The 17,688-nt window shown below is 41.8% G+C and overlaps 2 protein-coding genes across 6 annotated transcripts; one reads left to right on the plus strand and one right to left on the minus strand.

The window, feature by feature from the left end:
* The first annotated feature begins 655 nt into the window (after positions 1-655).
* Positions 656-13,224, plus strand: LOC131702084 (dolichyl-diphosphooligosaccharide--protein glycosyltransferase subunit 2-like). Of its 5 annotated transcripts, none has more exons than XM_059003833.1 (18): positions 656-757; positions 1,289-1,476; positions 1,781-1,876; positions 2,913-3,088; positions 3,548-3,623; positions 4,126-4,260; positions 4,545-4,721; positions 5,114-5,232; positions 5,733-5,838; positions 7,802-7,893; positions 8,379-8,493; positions 8,744-8,938; positions 9,139-9,225; positions 9,581-9,676; positions 9,833-9,908; positions 10,506-10,635; positions 11,424-11,519; positions 12,661-13,224. In XM_059003833.1, the coding sequence occupies exons 1-17, from the start codon at positions 745-747 to the stop codon at positions 11,473-11,475; spliced, it is 1,929 nt and encodes a 642-aa protein (XP_058859816.1). In that variant the 5' UTR covers positions 656-744; the 3' UTR covers positions 11,476-11,519; positions 12,661-13,224. The 5 variants fall into 5 exon arrangements, with proteins under 5 accessions (XP_058859816.1, XP_058859815.1, XP_058859814.1 ...); XM_059003832.1 differs by having other exon boundaries at positions 667-757; positions 1,286-1,476; XM_059003831.1 differs by lacking the exon at positions 656-757 and adding an exon at positions 769-907 and having other exon boundaries at positions 1,286-1,476.
* A 722-nt stretch (positions 13,225-13,946) lies between these two features.
* Positions 13,947-17,288, minus strand: LOC131702085 (VIP peptides-like). The gene is made up of 6 exons (XM_059003836.1): positions 17,153-17,288; positions 16,443-16,533; positions 15,545-15,673; positions 15,172-15,276; positions 14,634-14,771; positions 13,947-14,319 (listed from the first exon to the last, which is right to left on the minus strand). The coding sequence occupies exons 2-5, from the start codon at positions 16,523-16,525 to the stop codon at positions 14,675-14,677; spliced, it is 414 nt and encodes a 137-aa protein (XP_058859819.1). The 5' UTR covers positions 16,526-16,533; positions 17,153-17,288; the 3' UTR covers positions 13,947-14,319; positions 14,634-14,674.
* Between the last annotated feature and the right edge of the window lie 400 nt (positions 17,289-17,688).

Here is a 17,688-nt window from a genome sequence, read left to right on the forward strand (position 1 = left end):
CGATATAGGGTTAAATGATTAAAAACAGAAGCGCGGAAATGAAATATATTCACTGATCCAAAAACGACCACACTTGTAGATTACCCGATCAATGTGCGTCAAAGGTCTGACTACCAGTAGAGTGTACTGAATGGTAAATGTGTACTATGCTATAAATGCTATAAACTATAAATGTGCAATGCAAATTCATACAAAAGCAGCTGCCATGCCGCGCTGCTACTGTACTACACGTGGGCGGGACGGAAGCGACTCTTACATGACTGACAGAAAGAACAGCCCAATCACAAAGGGACACATCTTTATTAGACCAGCCCACTTTCCAATCCAGGAATATTTCAAACATGTATGTTTACCTTTTTTTTGGGAAATGAAACATCATTTTTCTTAAAAAAAAAACAAAACCAAACGTGAAGCGCTTTTTGTTCATCAACGCTACACGTGCAATGCTTTGAAAAGTGTCATTGATTATGCAGGGCTGTGCAGTCCAATATGTTATTACAGGTGTGTACACGTCCTAACAAACATTGGCCTGTTTAAAATGGTCATATCATTTACTTTTTAATACCACACATTTAAATGAAGTTATTTTCTAAACGTCAGTGCAGATTTAGAATTTGTTTTTTTGGGAACTGACGCGTATCTGTCCCCTGACTTCACAACCTGTACCCCTTCTTGATTGAAGTGGTATAGCCTCATAGTCCCGGAAGTACTCCAGCAGGCCGTGGTGACGCTGCACTCGGAGATATGGCGCATCCAGGTAAGTGATTGAGGGGGAGATATTTTCGGAATAAAACTGAGAAAATTAAATAGAAACAACGAGAAATGCACCATAATACTGCTTTGACACACTAACATTAGAGCCGCACACGTGGTACTGTCAGTGGATATTGACTAATGGCGAGAGAAGGTAAGAACAGCCTAGAAACAATCCGAAGTGAAAATCAAAAAAATCAAAAAATAAAAATCTTACCTTGGTTCTACAATTGTGCAAAATTAAAACAGGATACAACATTCACGAATAATGTGTGCGGCACGAACATGAATATAAACACAGCGACATATACATGTTTCAATTCTAGATATCGCGTCTGCTAAGAAATAAATAATAATATTGCGAGTGCTATTGTAATAATATAATATGTTTCTAATAATATGCACACAATTGGATGTGTGCAGTGTGCAGATCCGGAGCTGAAGAAGTACACGTATCGATAAATCAGAGCTGCGTCCGGTCATTACCCGGCCGGAGCTGCAGGAAGATGTTAACCTGTCCCCTTGTTTTCAGCAGGTTTAATCTCTCTCTTCCTCCTGGCCCTGGTGCTCCGTGCTCAGGCCCTCACACCCTCCCACCACCTGTCCAGTGCAGATGTAACCAGACTGAAAGCCTTCCTGAACCAGCCTCTGGAAGACTTGGAGTCTGCCTATTACACCATTGTGGGGCTGAGCAAGCTGGGGGCCCGAGTGTCTGACGAGAAGGTACATAAACAAAAAGGAAACCACACCTTCCTTACCTTCATGTTAGATCCTGGTTTAAATACTTTCTGACAAAGTGTGCATCTGCCCTATTCAACAGCCCACTGTTTTGAAAATGTACTCAAAGTACTGTCCACAAGGAGGTGACATTGTATTAGCATATTATTCTGCTGCAGTAACATTGGACTGGGACCAAGGAAAGTATAGTTATGCCCTGCCAGATTAGGGAGCATGCATGTTTTTCTCCGTGCACACTTCTCTGTTTCCCATGATCTAAGCTCATGCTTTCTTTCTTATCACTTTGCAGGCTGCCTGCCAGTTCCTGAAATCCCATCACGACCCCACCAGTATTGATTCCCTGTTCTTCGCTGCAGAGGCGAGCCAGGCCCTTTCAGACTGTGAGGTGAGTGGAGTAGCCCGGGGTTTGCTTTTATGTTAAATCAAACCGAGTCTGATCCGTTCTCATGTGCCTGTTATTTCTGTGACAAGCTGTCTATGTTTAACAAGGTTGTAACCGCACTCAATTCGTTATTTAGTCCTGCCTTGACAGAATATTTGAATTGTATCATTAGGGTGATTTCTCTTCAAGAGTTCATTTTTGCTGGATGACCAGCTACCGCTTAGCGTTACTCTGCAGTGGTGTTAATTTGCTGTGTAAAAGCACACCCCTGCTGTCTGCTTGTGACTCATTCCATTAAAAGGAGGCTGTGTGGTCCAGTGGTTAAAGAAAAGGGCTTGTAACCAGGAGGTCCTCGGTTCAAATCCCACCTCAGCCACTGACTCATTGTGTGACCCTGAACAAGTCATTTAACCTCCTTGTGCTCCGTCTTTCGGGTGAGATGTAATTGTAAGTGACTCTGCAGCTGATGCATAGTTCACATACCCTAGTCTCTGTAAGTCGCCTTGGATAAAGGCGTCTGCTAAATAAACATAATAATAATAATAAAGAACACAGCAGTTCTGTGAAACCCTTTGTGAAGACTCGACCCTTCATAAGATACAAGGATTTAGCATCTCCTCACAGGGTTACAGATTTAGAGCTTCAAGTGCATCCTAAGTTGTTTTTAAAGCTGTCAGACTAGTGTCCACTCTCATCACAAGTGGTTTGCTACACTTTCACATGTCTTATTGAGTTTAATCCTTTGCCCCTCCAAAGCTAATTGCCAGTAAGCTGAGATTCCAAGCAAGCTGCAGGGATGGAAATAAGACTCCTTAGCATAGCAGTTTCACCCATTCCAGGTTTTACTACAAGCTTGATTAGCCACAGTGTGTAGGTAACAAGCTCTGGCGTGTCTTATTAAATCCATCTTAAAACCAGGAATGGATCGCACAGCTATGCAGTGGGAGTTCCATCCCTGAGCTGTTTCTTGTGTGGTGGGAATGCCGATTCTTGGTTCTTGTGTCCTGCGAATGCCCGGTGAGCTTGTTGTTGTTTCCAGATCCCCGTCTCCAATGAGACCCGTGACCTGCTCCTGGCCGTGGTGAGCGAGGACTCATCTGTGTCTCAGATCCACCATGCTGTTGGAGCGCTCGGCTCCCTCGGGCTTCCACTCGCTTCCCAGGAGGTGGTGAGCGCTCTGGCTGCCCGCATCACCAAGGAGGACAACGTCATGGCGTAGGTTAACTTTCTTTATCTGTTTTTATAGGTACAGTCTCCTTATAATTATACTTCCTTCAGAACCTGGGTCCAAAGTGTTTACTCCAGTCTTTAACCCTGTTTTTTAAAAAGAGAAAAATGTATTTTATTCTGTATGAAACTGGAACCAAATAGCTAAATATATATAATGTATGTAACACAAGGCCTCTGTAAGCACTCGCAGGTTGATCTTTCTCATCTTGTAACATTTCTCTTTTCAAAAAGTTTATACAAGAGTGGAATAAGTCCTTCGACAATACAGTATGGCTCCTGTGGTTTTACAGTAATTAAATACAATGTTATCTGTACGAAAAACACTTTTTTTCCCTTGCTGAGCTACAACAGAGCTTGAGATCAGTGATGTGTGCAAACAGTTGCATGATGGTGTTTCTTTTCCTGGTTTAATGGAGGAGCTTATTCTATGAATTCCCCCTGCAGGATTATCGTTGCGTTGCAGACTGCGTCCCGGCTCTCCCAGCAGGCTGATCTCAGCAGGATTCTCGAGGAGATTGAGGTGGGTGTCTGATTCCTTCTCGGGACGTCCCCGTCACGTCCCCCCTGCTCTGAATCACTGTGTTTCCTGGAAGCCCACCTCATGACCCTGTAGTTTACAATGTGGGAGTCAGAAAAATAACAGTTTGCTGTTGTAATCGTCCCTGCGGCAACGATTTACTCTGTTTCGTATTACTCATGCCCTTGTCTTTTTTGTATGGTGAACTCCTGTCAACTTAAACATCTCTATGAATGTTAGGAATTTTGAAAAGTAAAAAAATAATTATATATATATATATATATATATATATAATGTCAGAGATTTTTAAGCTGTCATGCTTAAAACCCTTAAATTACCTGGTAGAGCTTCTAAAGCCGTCAGTTTATCTGTTTGCTGATCTTGAATTGGACTCTGGTTAGAGGGAGATATAACAGCATTTCTTAATCATAGCCTTCAAATAAAGCAATGTTTTTTGGTTTTGTTTCTTTTGTGCGTCCCTAACCCCTGTCTTCCTTTCCCACAGGACCTGGCTGCCCGGCTGGACGATCTGGGTGGAGTTTACCTCCAGTTCGAGGAAGGGCTGGAGGCCACTGCCCTGTTTGTCACCGCGGCGTACGGACTGTCAGACCATGTGGGCATGGAGCCACCCCTGAAAGAGGTACCTCTTCCTCAGTCTTAACCCTGATCAAATGCCTGTACTGTATAGGATCTACCACCAAGAGAACATACCCATCTGCCACCTACAGGACATTACCCGCTGAACATGTTTTTTTTTTTTTTGTTTGTTTTTTTAAACACAATTACAAAATGATGTGTTATACGGGATTCCAGTGCATGCTCAGTGTCTGGTCCCTGTATTCTGTGCTGTAGAAATGCTTCCTCAACTCTTGCTGAGATCTCGCTGTGTGTAACCTCCCTTCCCCCTGTCTCCCTGTGTCTCAGGACCAAGTTGTGCAGCTAGTGAACTCTGTGTTCAGTAAGAAGGCTTGGACCTCCCTGGCGGAGGCGTTCAGCGTAGCCAGTGCTGCCGCCGCGCTCTCAGACAACCGCTTCCACATCCCAGTGATCGTGGGGACACAGGGCCCGGCCACCGTCTCACACAGACAGCCCACCCTAAAGGTACGTTCAGCTCCATCCCATGCACCCCGCTTCATATCCTTACAGTCCTCGACATTCACGCTTATATAGCCTTCACATTCTGATTGCTGTTTTTAATACAGTCACATACACATCCATATTTATTGTAATAAAAGTAAGGGTTGACCAAAGTCAACGTTGGCTAAGCTGGCCCCATAAGACCTGTATTGGATTAAGATCAGGTGCTCCTGCTCTGCTCTCACACAAGGTCACAGAACTCTATCTGTCTCTTCCTCAGGCCCTGCAGGATAAACGTAACTGATAAACTTGCTGTACGATCCCAGGCCTCTCCAGGAAATTGTATCTGAGGCGGTCTTTGCTCCCTGCTTTCGTCCACAGGTCGTTTCACTTTTGACCTCTCTGTTTCTCTGCAGATCCAGGTGACCAACGTGCTGTCCAGGCCCCTTCCCTCTGCCAGTGTGGTGGTCGAATCGGCCCGCTCAGTCTCCTCCAAGAACGTGGTCCTGAAGCAGGCTTCCTTCACACTCCGAGAGTGAGCACCCTGCCGCCCGGCAACTACCTCCATTCCTGTCCCATTGTCTCTAGGTTGCAGCTGCAGTAGTTTATGGGATGTAACTTGGTCATTTGTTTTGAGTGTGTTGTAAAATCACTCCGGGTCACCAAGATATATGCTGCACAGGACTAAGAGCCCGTATTGTTAACTGTTAGGGGGCTTCTCTTTCCTCAGTGTAGTTTAATGCTTGAGTCGTTCACAGGGTTTGCACGACCCCTTGCGTCAGTGGCTCTGATTGTATTTTGGTGGAAAGCCCTTGAAGCAAGCTTTAAAATAATAATGTCGTTGGTCTAGTCCATCCCCCACATTGAGAAAAACCATTGCATTTTTGCAAGCTTCAGAAACCTTCTCATAAACACGAGTTACGCTGCACTTGCTTTGCATGCACACTCAGCACCTACCCTGCAACCCTTTTATCCATGCATCGTCAAGAAAGCTATTGCTGAAATTCCATTCTCCCCTCTTTATTTAATTCCCAGAGAGGTTTTTGAGCTGAACTTCCTCGACAGCAAGCCAGCAAGTGGCTACTATGACTTCGCAGTGGCAGTGGCTGGAGACACTCGCTTCGTTGGGAGCAGTGTGGAGGTGAGTGTCCTGTGATACACAAACACCCTAAACCATCCCAGCAATTGCCATGTGTTTTATATTCAGGCCCCAGTATCCAGAATGGAAAGTAAAGCAGTTATGGTGCAGGCTGAGTGAGCGCGCAGTAAAAGACATGGGAATGAAGGGGTCTACTCTTAAAATACAGACCCGTCAGTGTTGCACGGAGGAATCTACACTATTTAGATTCTCTCAATATATTTCCAAAGCTGTCACTATTGCTCACGTCAAATCGATGCATTTGCCACTGTTGTCATTTTAGATTGTCATCCCAAATATGTCAACAAGTTGCCGTAATTGTCAAGCAATGAAAACATCAGAGCTCCTGTCGACTTCCATCACCATTATGTATGTCTAGGTTGAATGAGACACTCCACTGATATGTAATGTGGTGCAGTTGCATCACAGGCTGCTAATGGAAATAAGGGCTTTTAGATTTTTATTAGGTAGTTGATGTATGCCGAGTCTCGCTGTAATGTCACTGCACTGGAGTGGTTAAGTATGCCCAGGCTAACCTCGCACATTAAACGGGGCCCGTAAGATCATATTTTGATGGTAATGGCTGTTACTTTGGCTTTGTGTTATTATTATTATTATTATTATTATTATTATTATTATTATTATTATTATTATTATTATTGCTGCTATTATTCAGCTGTGTTTAAAACCTGCAAACTGCTCATCGTGTCTTTTTAAGATGTCAAGGATTGCTTTTTGCTGGTCTACTTGTTTTTGGGGTTTTATTGCAGCTTTACAAAGTCCAGTCTAATAACATCACTACACTGCTTCCACTTTTTAACCTTATAAAAGCCCCACTCGAGACCTTGTATTTTGGTGTACGCTGCCCCGTAGAGTCACTATAAAGTTTTTTTTTTTTTTTTTTTTTTTATAAAAGAAGTAAAGATGGATATAAATGTGAGTATCTTAGTCTGGTTTGCTGGTCTGCTAGTTTGACATGAATGCAGTGTTGAAAGAGTCAAAGCAGATCTCTTCTGGAGCCCTTCAACGAGGTTTTGAATCACAAGCTGTTAATAGAAATCTAAAAGTTCTCTCATCTAACTGCGACATATTGCCAGGCAGCAGCAAGTGCTGTCAGAAGTTGTGGATGACTCCTGTGGTCTGTGAAGGTAGATCAGACGGTAAGCGAAAGGGCATGGATGTGTAAAGGTGGACTCGCTAGCCTCCTCTTAACTCCCTCCAGGTTGAGGTAAGGAGAGGAATTAGCTGCTGCCTACATTGTGTCGTTGACGTGCACGGATTTGTTATTTTCTCTGTGAGAGAGCTGGAAACGGCAATGCTAATTGTCTTAATGTTTCAAATTGTCTGACAGTAATGAGGCTGCTGCCTGGGGCTTTCTAGTGCAGTAATTGCGCACTTCCTGACATCACATGGCCTCTGAGTTACTGCTCAAGCACCTTCTCTTCCTCTTTCAAACTGTTCGACCCATAGGGTCCTACTTAGCAACAGGTGCAAGGGCAAATGCACCATTTCTCAAAGGAATAATGCAATTTGAACAATATGAAACTAGCAAGTAATTGATGGCGACAGCAATTCACCTGCTCCAAGCTGCTGCCAAGTAGTTTGGTGTTTTAAAGAGCAAGAAGCACAGTCTTTGTAAGAAAGGAAGCAGATGCTCCACTTCATTGTGCTTTGAAACTGTGGAGATACTACGCTATATAAGAGACTAATACTGCGACGAGCAGTTAGGAAAAGGCAAGGGATTATTTTAAAAACTGTATAAGAGTACCACCGGATGAATTGGTTTGATTATGAAAAGCTAATTTAGGACTTCAAATAAACCACCTTGCACGGTCCAGCTGTCTACACTGAGATAATTAGTTACGTTTTCCTTATCCAGCCTTCTCCATTCTCCTGCACCTTCCTGGCCCGTGATGATAGTAGCTCACTGATTTCTCTTTCTCTCTTTCTCTTCCTCTCCATTCAGCTCAAAGTAAAGGTTTCCACTGAGGTTGGCATCACTAATGTGGATCTGTCTATAGTGGACAAGGACCAAAGTATTGGACCAAAAAGCACCAAGTGAGTAAACGCTTTCTCAGCACAGTTCTGCATTGGGGGTGGTTAGGCTGATAGGCTGTCGCATCACAATCGAACTGTCACGTATTGTTGTGTGTGTTTTTAATTAGCAGTATAATAAATGTTTTGGTACAGTCTCCTGAAATAAGTGAGTCTTGTAACTGCTCTTGTCATAGCCAGCCACTGATTTCCCTGTATTTGTCGGATTGTTTTATTGTTTAGGACAGGAACCTTGGGTCATATTTTCCTCAGTGCTTTAATGATATTGAATGACTTATTTCATTTAGCAGGGTAAAAATACTTATTTTCATATGGCATGTTCTTTAAACTGGGATAACTTATAAAATGGTAATTTTCAACACAGCCTAACGAGGAGAATCTCATCCAGGTGCCTCCAACCCTGGTCCTGGAGAGCCCCAGTCAGGACCAGGGTTGGAGACCCCTGCACTAAAGCATTGGTTCAATAATCTGCATGTCTTCTCCTCCAGAGTGGAATACCCCTCGAAGGCAAAGAGCCCCTTGATCGCAGACAGCCACCAGAACTTGGCTTTGTCCTTCCAGCTGGTGGATGAGAACACCGGGGTGGAGCTCACCCCTCACCAGGTACTCTTCCAGGACCAGGGGTACTACAGGGCTGTGTTGGGTATATGTTTGGAAATACTGATTGTAATCTGCGCTAAATATTTTACATCACAGAGTTGGAGAAATTGAGGTTTGGTTTATAGCTGCCTGCATTTCATTATGAAAGAAGCGTAGTCCTGATAATGGGTCAGTTTGGGCTCCCTAGCATAGCAGGAATATATCCATATATCTATATATATATATATATATCATTTTTTCCTTTCCCCTGCAGACCTTTGTGCGCCTGTATAATCAAAAGACGGACCAGGAGGTGGTGTTTGTTGCTGAGCCCGACAGTAAAAACGTGTACAGGTTTGAGCTGGATACTGCAGAGAGGAAATCTGAGTTTAATTCAATGTCTGGCACGTATGCACTACACCTCATCATCGGGGATGCCACGCTGGAGAATCCCATCCTCTGGAACATGGTGCGTTCACCTTTTGTAAACTTTGATTTCTTTTAGATATATATGTATTCACAATGGGACCTCTGTTTTTACTGATTTTTTTTTTTCTTCTGTTTGTTCCATCAGTTTGATTGCAATCTAAAGTGTATGGATTATCAGCCTTGCATTTAAGAGGTGTGGCATGGTGCTAAAGTCCTGGGTTTCTCTCCTTTTTTTTTTAGGCTGATATTGTGCTGAAGTTCCCAGATGAAGATGCTCCCTCAGTGGTGCAGTCCAAGAACCTCTATGTTGCCAAACCAGAGATCCAGGTAACAGCTTTCACAAGCTATGATCAGTTTATAAAAAAGATTCCTCATGAACTGACTTTCACAAAACACTTTATTCCTGTGTTATTTTTTTTATATTTCTGCTTTGGTAGATTTATGTAGATTATGTACCAATAAACGTCTGGACAATAGATAGAGTTTAGGAGTATTGCAGCACTTGTAGGATGTAGTTAAGACTTTTTTTTCCTAGAGGAGCGGAGGCTATTCTCTCTTGAGTGGGCTAAACAAAACAGCCAGGGCGGTTGAATTTTTTTGAGGGTCAAGGCTCCACACCTGCTTGTCTCGCTAGGGTCTGCTGTGCGCTCTTAAGCTAACACTGACACATTTATTTTTGTAGCATCTGTTCAGAGAACCTGAGAAGAAGCCAGCGACTGTGGTTTCCAATGCATTCACAGCTCTGGTACTGGCTCCATTCCTGCTGCTGATCATCCTGGTGAGTCTCGCTTGTGATACCTACCGATCTGTCTCCATGAATACTAAAGTGAGCTGTATAACTGTTTAAAGAAAGTGCGAGGAGTTGAAGGAAAAAGTGATGGCTCAGATTAGCTTTAATATAATCATTATTCTTTATTTAATTTTTTTTTTCTAGTGGTATAAACTTGGTGCCAACATTTCAAACTTCAGCATTACCCCAAGCGCTCTCCTGTTCCACCTGGGACACGCTGGTAAGTGCTAATGAATTTACCCTCATGATTCACACACTCGTATGCAGGGGCTACAATGAAAGGCATTAATCAACGTGCTAAAGCACAAATCGCATCACTGCGACATAATCACTGCATTAGTGACCTCTCTCCGACCTCATTATCTGGAGCCATTAGTCTTTAATTGTTGGTGTTCTCTTCCATTATTCCGTTTTTTTTTTTCCTTTCCTTTAAGAAAACCTTTGTAATTTGTCAACATGAAATTTTGTTAACAGGCACGGAGTGTGTTTGATAATAACGGATAGTAGCGTTTCCAGTGTGTTGATTTCTCAAGATCTCTGTTCTGCAAGACAGTGGTGCACATACACAGCAGAGCAGAAGCGCAGTTCCAATTGATTCAAGTTACAAAGTAACAGGGCTTGTCAAATTGCCCTTCAGATTTAAAATACATACTGCATAAATGTCAAATAAAAAAATAGTGCATCTTTTTTAAATTGTAATTTTCCTTGTTGGCATAAACCTTATTGAATTGACCTTCTTTTTTTCTGTTCACTTGTGAAATGTTTCAGTGTTCAGATATATTAAACATTGTGATGCATGCTTCTCTGTTTCTTGCAGCCATGCTGGGGCTCATGTATGTGTACTGGACGCACCTGAACATGTTTCAGACGCTCAAGTACCTGGCCATTGTGGGCAGCCTCACTTTCTTAGCAGGAAACCGCATGTTAGCCCAGAAAGCAGTCAAGAGGTATGTACAGCAGCTTTCAATCAAGTGTTCTTAGTTATTTGATGTGCTTTGGAGAAGTGTCTTACAGTAATTTAGTAAAGACCTATTCCCTCGATGTGTGAAGATGACTTAGAAGCATTGAATAAGGATTCCTGTTTTTAACTCGCTGAAGCGAAGGAGCCACGTTGAGTAGACGGGTAATGTATTTATATAGGGAGCAGTGCATTGTGGAGAGCAGTAGAAGGAGCTTAGTCTTTGAACCTGTGTGGGGTGAATTGGTATTGTAGTCTAACGCTTGAAATACGCTGGGGACTTTTAAAGATCTGCTTTTTTGTAAATGTTCGATCCCGGGAGGATCTGCTCTTTAGGCAATCTTCTACTATAAGCACTTGAGATGCCGTCTATTCCTGCGAAACACCATTGACTTGCTAATGCCAGTCAATTCACAGCCTCATGCCTGAGCAGATGCTGAGTTTTGCCTGGCCTGTGTGTTCGTTCAAAGTACTGTGTTTCAGTCCGCTGGGAATCGCAGGTACTTGTGTGCTGCTAACCTGTTTAATCAGGAGGGGCAAAGATAGCGGGGCTCCCTTGAGGTTTACACTGACTCATCTAGCCTTGCCCAGAACACTGACGGAGCGTTTATGGTAGGGTATTTCGGTAATGAAAAATCAGGCATGAAACAAAAGCAGCTTTTATTTCAATGAATCATTCTAAAGACTTTATTTGCCTTGCTGCTGTGCTCCTTTTTTAGCTCTTTGTTCTCCTTTTAATCCTTTCTCTCTTTCTCTGTCTCCTCTTTTACTCTCCAGGATCTCTGCAGAGCAGAGTAGTAGATTGGCAAAGTATAGGAGCCTGCGGTAGAGAGCTGTTTTCTAATTCTTAAACACAAAACCTTCCTGTCTCAAGTAAGGGGCTGACATTGCCCAGTTAACTGTGCATTCCCCATGCTGCCCTCATCCTCCGCGTTCTGCATGGCTTGTCATGTGCAACCCATCATGAATTCCAGTGAGGGCTAGAGATCCTAACGTTAAGCATTTTAACCCCTGCACTCCAGGTCTAGTGTGGGTTTGCTTCCCCCTATAATCTTCCACACTACCCCTTGAGGCCACAGTCTTCCACTTTGTGCCCTTTCAATGTAGATGTATTACTGAGAACCCTAATATGAGGACTTTGTGCCCCAGTAATATCCTACTCATTATTATTTATCCTCCCCTGTTGGATCAGGTGGTCTTGTTTCATTGTTTGCTATGCTGACACATGAGTGTAAGCCATTCCTGGCTAAGATGAAGGCTGCCAACACCAATGATCTCTCCCCTACCAGTGCAGTCAGGTCCCAGCGTCGTTCTGAACTGCCTCACTGTTTTGTTTTAGGGGAGGGGAGAGGAACGTTAGCCCAGGAACAGTGCTGTCTCTGTGTCTTTTGATGTTGCATCGTGCGTTCTGTGTCAAGGTTTAACGTTTTGTAACGCAAAATGTAAAAATGGATGCATATTGCAAAAACACTTTGCAGTAAAATTGGATAGTAATACAAAATGTATTGTAGTACTAATAAGAATCTTGGTTAAAGAGTCCTGCACCAACCTCCTTTAAATGTATGAAACATGTTTAATAACATGTTGGCTTAATATTACAGCATGTGCCAATTGTAACTTCTTTAACACGATCATGTTCCCTGCTCCCGTGCCCCACGCCACCTCTTGAAATACCATCGTGTCTTCATTGAATGCTGTAGAGTGTATTTTTAAAGAAAAGGTGGGATGTTGCATGAGTTTGGTTCATGGTAACTTTCAATATCTGTGAAAGTTTCTAATGTTTTTTTTTTTTTTTCAGTTTTGTTAATTTTGTTGTTTTTTATTTATTTCTCATGATTCATTTTTTTTTATTTGGAATTCATGAAGTTGGCATAATTAACAAATAGTAAAAGAAGTAATTGCAGTAACTTAGTAAATGTTTTCAAATCGTTTTGCCATGCTCTGGGTTGTCAATTGTTTTGTTTGTTTGCCTGTTTAATTTAATTTAATTGATTTTTTTTTTGTTCACTTTCAGGATCGGAAGCCAGTAAAAAAAATTCTACAAAAACAATGGAAGACTCCTGAAGATTTTTTTATTTAAAAACAAAAAAAAACAAAAACAAAAACAAAAACAATGTCTTGGGTTTGGGTTGCAATGTTACCTGGTTTTGTACAGAATTAATTTGAACGGCTGTTTTTGTTAAGCCCTGCAGTGCGTGTTTTCAGTGCTCGCTGGTGTCCCAGAGGAATAATTTAATACAGAAAATACAGTTCTTCAATAAGTTACGTTATTTGTTGGCTTTTGATCAAAATGTCACAAAGCTTTAAGCAATATTTGATGTACCTTTTATGAGTTTATCTATAATTATTAATTAGATAACCAACATGATTGACATATGCAAGTACTGTTTGAGAAGTCATTGGAACAGTTAGTGTGTGTTTTCTTTCAAATGCATTGCTTGAATCAATTGGTGTTACACGTTTTAACCCTTTACCACCACCTCCATTTCCAATATGCTTCTGTGAATCTAGAAGAGTTTCCTTTTCTGTTTCAAACCACTGTAACAAACTTGCATCGTCCTTCGAAAATAATTGATAATTGAAGATTGATGCCTGTCTGTCGTTTGACAAGGTTGGAGGTTAAGGGGTTGAAATCAGCTGGGGCAGAATGAGGTCTGGGTGTCCTGCGGGAGGGGTCAGTGTGTGATAGCCTTACCAGACATCGTCTTGCCCAGTCACCCTTGTGACTCTGGGTGTTCAATTATGAATGGCAAGTCTGGCTCAAGGAGACAGGTCTGCAGTACCAGCACAGTGCCTGCTCCGAATCTAAAGGGAGGCACAGAGAGGATCACATGGGAAGACGCAAATTACCACAAAAATAAATAAATCAATAATTGTAATTCTGAGGGATTTTGACAAATAAATGGGGGCATCAAAAAAAAAAAAAAAAAAAAAAGTGGTGTTTGTGTGTGTTTGTTTGTTTTTGTGCCTACAAGAGGAAGGTGAAGGTTATTTTGTTTAGCACCTATGGCAATGGGGTATCTGTTTTTGTAATCGGGTCAAAATCCACTGGGTTTCCATATTCATAAATACAGCAAGGGACGTTTTAAATGTTTTTTGTCAAAACAACAAAAAAATCAACTTTTTTTTTTTGTCTGACTACTCCTTATTGGCAAGTGATAGCCTGCAATGTTCAGTGAGTCAGCTGTGTGTTACACACCATTGAATTTCATCAGCCCATTGCTATCTCCTGGTGGTGTGTCATTCTTTAAAACACAAAGTATATTTTCATAGTTTAAAATAAATAAATAAATGAGTTAATTCTGTTGCAAAATAGTTTATTTACAGGAGTTTAACAAAATACTGAGAGCAATAAGAAACAACAACTTTAAAGCTTAACTCTGAAGCAAAGAGTTTCAGGTGAACACTCACGCCATACATACAACTTGTAATTGATTGCAGCAGCAAAGGAGCAAAACTCATTGATTAATTTCCTTCTATATATTAATTCCAGCTCTGAGCTGGAGTAAGGTAACGTTTTCCATGAAAATACATAGCTATGTTCTTTCTTTTAAAATCACATTTTTAAGACATAGTAAAACACGTATTTTAAAAATGAGGGTGTGGTTGGTTGGAAACAGTCACAGCAACATGGCAGAGGGGTCCTCTTCTGTCCAGCCTTCTGGTAGTTATTCTGCAGTGACACAAAACACTGCATTGGATAATTATACAAAGAGAAAAACACCATCTGATCAGACCCATATAATCTCTTGAAAAAAATGAAATGAATCTTCTATAAGAGTGTTGCCATAACCCATGTATCAGATCTGCTTTACAGCAATGGACCTTCAGAACATCCCAGGTGGAACCTGATCCGGTTCCAGAATGCTACAGCTTTAGTGAAGAATGCTGAAAGCCTTTGCAAGCACTTGCACTTTTCTACATGTGTGAACTACACAGCAAAAGAACAGCCAGTCTTGCAGGCTCCTGTCTGGACTAGGTCTTTACCTTCTCAGCCTCTGCCCCTGCCTTTGCTCTCTGGTGAGGTATTACCACGCTGCCCTCTGCCGCAGGTACCAGCTGTTGTCTGTGTGGAGGCTTGCCTGCCGTTTGGACACCTGTGACGATTCCTCCGCGCTTTCATCACTGTGAACAAATCGAATGTGTTTCCCTCAAACTGCCTGTTCATGAATTACTGTAGTTGTTAAACAGAGGTCAGTTGACTTTATTGAAACAAGGCATTCGCTGATACCATTCATTTCCCAGCATGTTGACCTCGAGACCATTGTTCTTCTCTTGTGGCTCTTCTGATCCATCCTGGCCGTGACCTTGTTCTGACCCTGCCCTTAGTTATTAAAGTGAGCAGCCCAGAGTCTGTTTCCAGCCTCTAATTGTGGGTTACTAAGGACCTGGACTGGAAAATGAACTGCAGACTGCCATACTCTGGGATGTGCCTTTGTGGTCAAGCATGATAAGGAATAGGCATTATAACAGCACTACTAAACATGCCCAGACCCTCTGACTGCTACAGTGGACGGTTACTCACCCCAATAGTTTTCCCATGATGGTCTGCAGGAACTTCCTCGCTGAAATCTGCCCCAGTACTTTCCTGTAGCTGTTTGTGAATATAGCATCTGCGTGCCTCGCTGTTCTGGAAGTACAAAGGCACAACATGTATTTTACTTAGGTTTGTTTCAAATGCATCAGTGCTTGCAATCTGTTCCTCCCTCTTGTGTATTTACTAGACCAGCTGGGAAAGTCGGTGGTGCAGTACTGTATTAAGGGCTACTCAATTCTGTATCAACACTGCAGGCACAGGGGCATGTTAAGGGGGCGGGCTGTATTGTTTTCCATGTTCGGTATACAGGGATTCCAACCCCGCCCCTTCAGATGAATGCAAAGCCACAGAGTGGACCAACCTTTCCTCTGGGGGCTCTCTCAGGGGGACGCTGAGCTGCAGAGGCCCGTCTGTGTCTGGGAAGACGTGTCCATCGTCAGCAGAGGACCTCAGAATGAAGGAGGAGGAGGAGGAGGCCTTCTGACCAAACCTGAAACAGTTTAAACAAACTGCACTGTGAACAAGGCCTGCTTTCCAAAAATGTACCACAGCATGGTAAATTACATCAGTTTCCTGTCTCTTGTGAGTGAGAAAAACATTTCAGGTAATACAGGGAAAAAGATCATTTTGTAGGCATTTTTCTTTCAGAAATATAGGTTGGCAAATTGCTTGGAAAATTGAGTGACAAAGTACAGTAAAATATCTTGCAAAAATGCTTCTCAAATTTAAAAGAAAAATGCAGTGTGATAAACTGGGCACTTGCTTGTATGCATTATATTGAAAAGAACAGGCTATCACTGTGCTCATATATGTTGTATTGATGTTGTGCATTAAAATAATCTTAAATAAGCAGACAGTGGTAAAAAATAAAAATGAAATATATATTTGAAAAAAAAGCATTTGGAACCCTCTAATCTAGAAATAACAATTTAAATTATTATCAGATAGACATGACAGCTCTGAATAACTGCACAGAATGTCAGATTATAAAGTAGTAAAGGGTTAAGGAGTCAAAACAAGCCATTTCTATTGTAATGGAGGAAAAAAAAGCATCAAAACCATGTTTTCTCCTGTTTCAATTGAAAAAAACTGTTAACACAAGCTATTCCAAAACCCAACCCCAAATAATAAATAACAGGACCATAAAGCAACACGCTAAATGGTTGTAATTGTGAAGATTTGCAGTGTGTGTGTGTGTGTGTGGCAGTGAATTAGTCAAGTCCACTTCTCATGAATGCATGTCTGAGTGCTGTACTTACCTTAGCGCTGGGTAGAGTGGGGAGCAAGCCGTTTGCATTGTCAGGCAGAAAAACACTAAAAGTGCTCCTTTATCTAACATCATACAGCTTTCTGTGGAGAACAAGGAGGGGTATAAGGGACCTGCACCCTGACACCAACATGAGCAAAGTCCAGCGTTGTGTTTAAACTGGTCAGAGCTGGAAGCTGTGCTGGTTCAAGACATAGCAATGCTTCAGGTGCTTCAGATTGGTAAAGTTGCTTTACTTGGAAAGTCTTACAGTCGATTGCCAGCCGCCTGCAGTGCAATTGCACCATTAAATAAAGGCACGTTGATGTACACCAGTTTCATTGTTTTTGCAAACCAGACTAAACCAGAATTAAAAAACTGTGCCTTTTTCTCATGCACCTTTAAAGAGCATGCATACCCAATGTAGTTGCAGAACTCAATGCTACCAGATGCTTCCAGGTACTGCAGTTGCATCACACTATATAGAATGCATTCTTTAATACACAGGGATAGGAAGCAATTTCAGTAAGACTGTGTTCATTATTTTGGCTTTCTTATGAAGAGGAGCAGAGGTGCTCATGAAATTCTAGATTTAAAGAAACACATTTGTGGATCACTCCATTCTTCCACTCTCTAGACAAAAAGGAAAAGCATTGGTCCTCACCTCCACCACCCTGTAAAAAAAAACTGAAGAAAAAGAATTAAGAGAAGAACGCCACTTACTTGTGTATACCAAAATGTGTCTTGTTTTTTGTGTTATTATTCCCCAGGTGTTGAAATCAGTTATTTCACTGGTGAAATATTCTAAAGCAGTTTTCCAGCAAGCTGGTACCTTCCACAAGCCTCAGAGCCGGTGGCTGCTTAGCAGAGAGAGAGGAGGATTCTATCTGGAGTGAGTTTCGTACTGGAGCTCCAGTAGGATGTGTTTTTCACATCTGAGCTGCTTTTTTTTTAACTTCTGCAGTGCCAGTTAAACCCCTGCAAAGGGCTATTGTGACATCAGCAACGCCTCATTTCAATATAATATTAATAGTAAAACATTATATATATATATATATATATATATATATATATATATATATATATATATATATATATATATATATATAACTCCACCCCCTCCCTCCATTATCTAGAGTTCAGACTGGTCAGAGGGTCAGAGTGATGCAGTGATTTAGGTCAATTATATTGCTTTTCTTCCCTTCATTCATGACAGATCACTGTGCATTTGGCACACAGTTAGTAAAAGGTTATCTCTG

This window comes from Acipenser ruthenus, chromosome 29 (assembly GCF_902713425.1).
Source record: "Acipenser ruthenus chromosome 29, fAciRut3.2 maternal haplotype, whole genome shotgun sequence".
NCBI lineage: Eukaryota > Metazoa > Chordata > Actinopteri > Acipenseriformes > Acipenseridae > Acipenser > Acipenser ruthenus.

What these genes read in the sequence shown, in the direction of transcription:
- LOC131702084 (XM_059003832.1), top strand. An exon ending in ATTGGACCAAAAAGCACCAA is followed by an intron (nt 7,894 to 8,378) that starts GTGAGTAAACGC and finishes CTTCTCCTCCAG; the next exon opens with AGTGGAATACCCCTCGAAGG. An exon ending in GCCCAGAAAGCAGTCAAGAG is followed by an intron (nt 10,636 to 11,423) that starts GTATGTACAGCA and finishes TTTACTCTCCAG; the next exon opens with GATCTCTGCAGAGCAGAGTA.
- LOC131702085 (XM_059003836.1), bottom strand. Translation starts at nt 16,525, where the DNA reads ATGATGTTAGATAAAGGAGCACTTTTAGTGTTTTTCTGCCTGACAATG. An exon ending in CCACTCTACCCAGCGCTAAG is followed by an intron (nt 15,674 to 16,442) that starts GTAAGTACAGCA and finishes AAACTGTTTCAG; the next exon opens with GTTTGGTCAGAAGGCCTCCT. An exon ending in ATCATGGGAAAACTATTGGG is followed by an intron (nt 14,772 to 15,171) that starts GTGAGTAACCGT and finishes ATTTGTTCACAG; the next exon opens with TGATGAAAGCGCGGAGGAAT.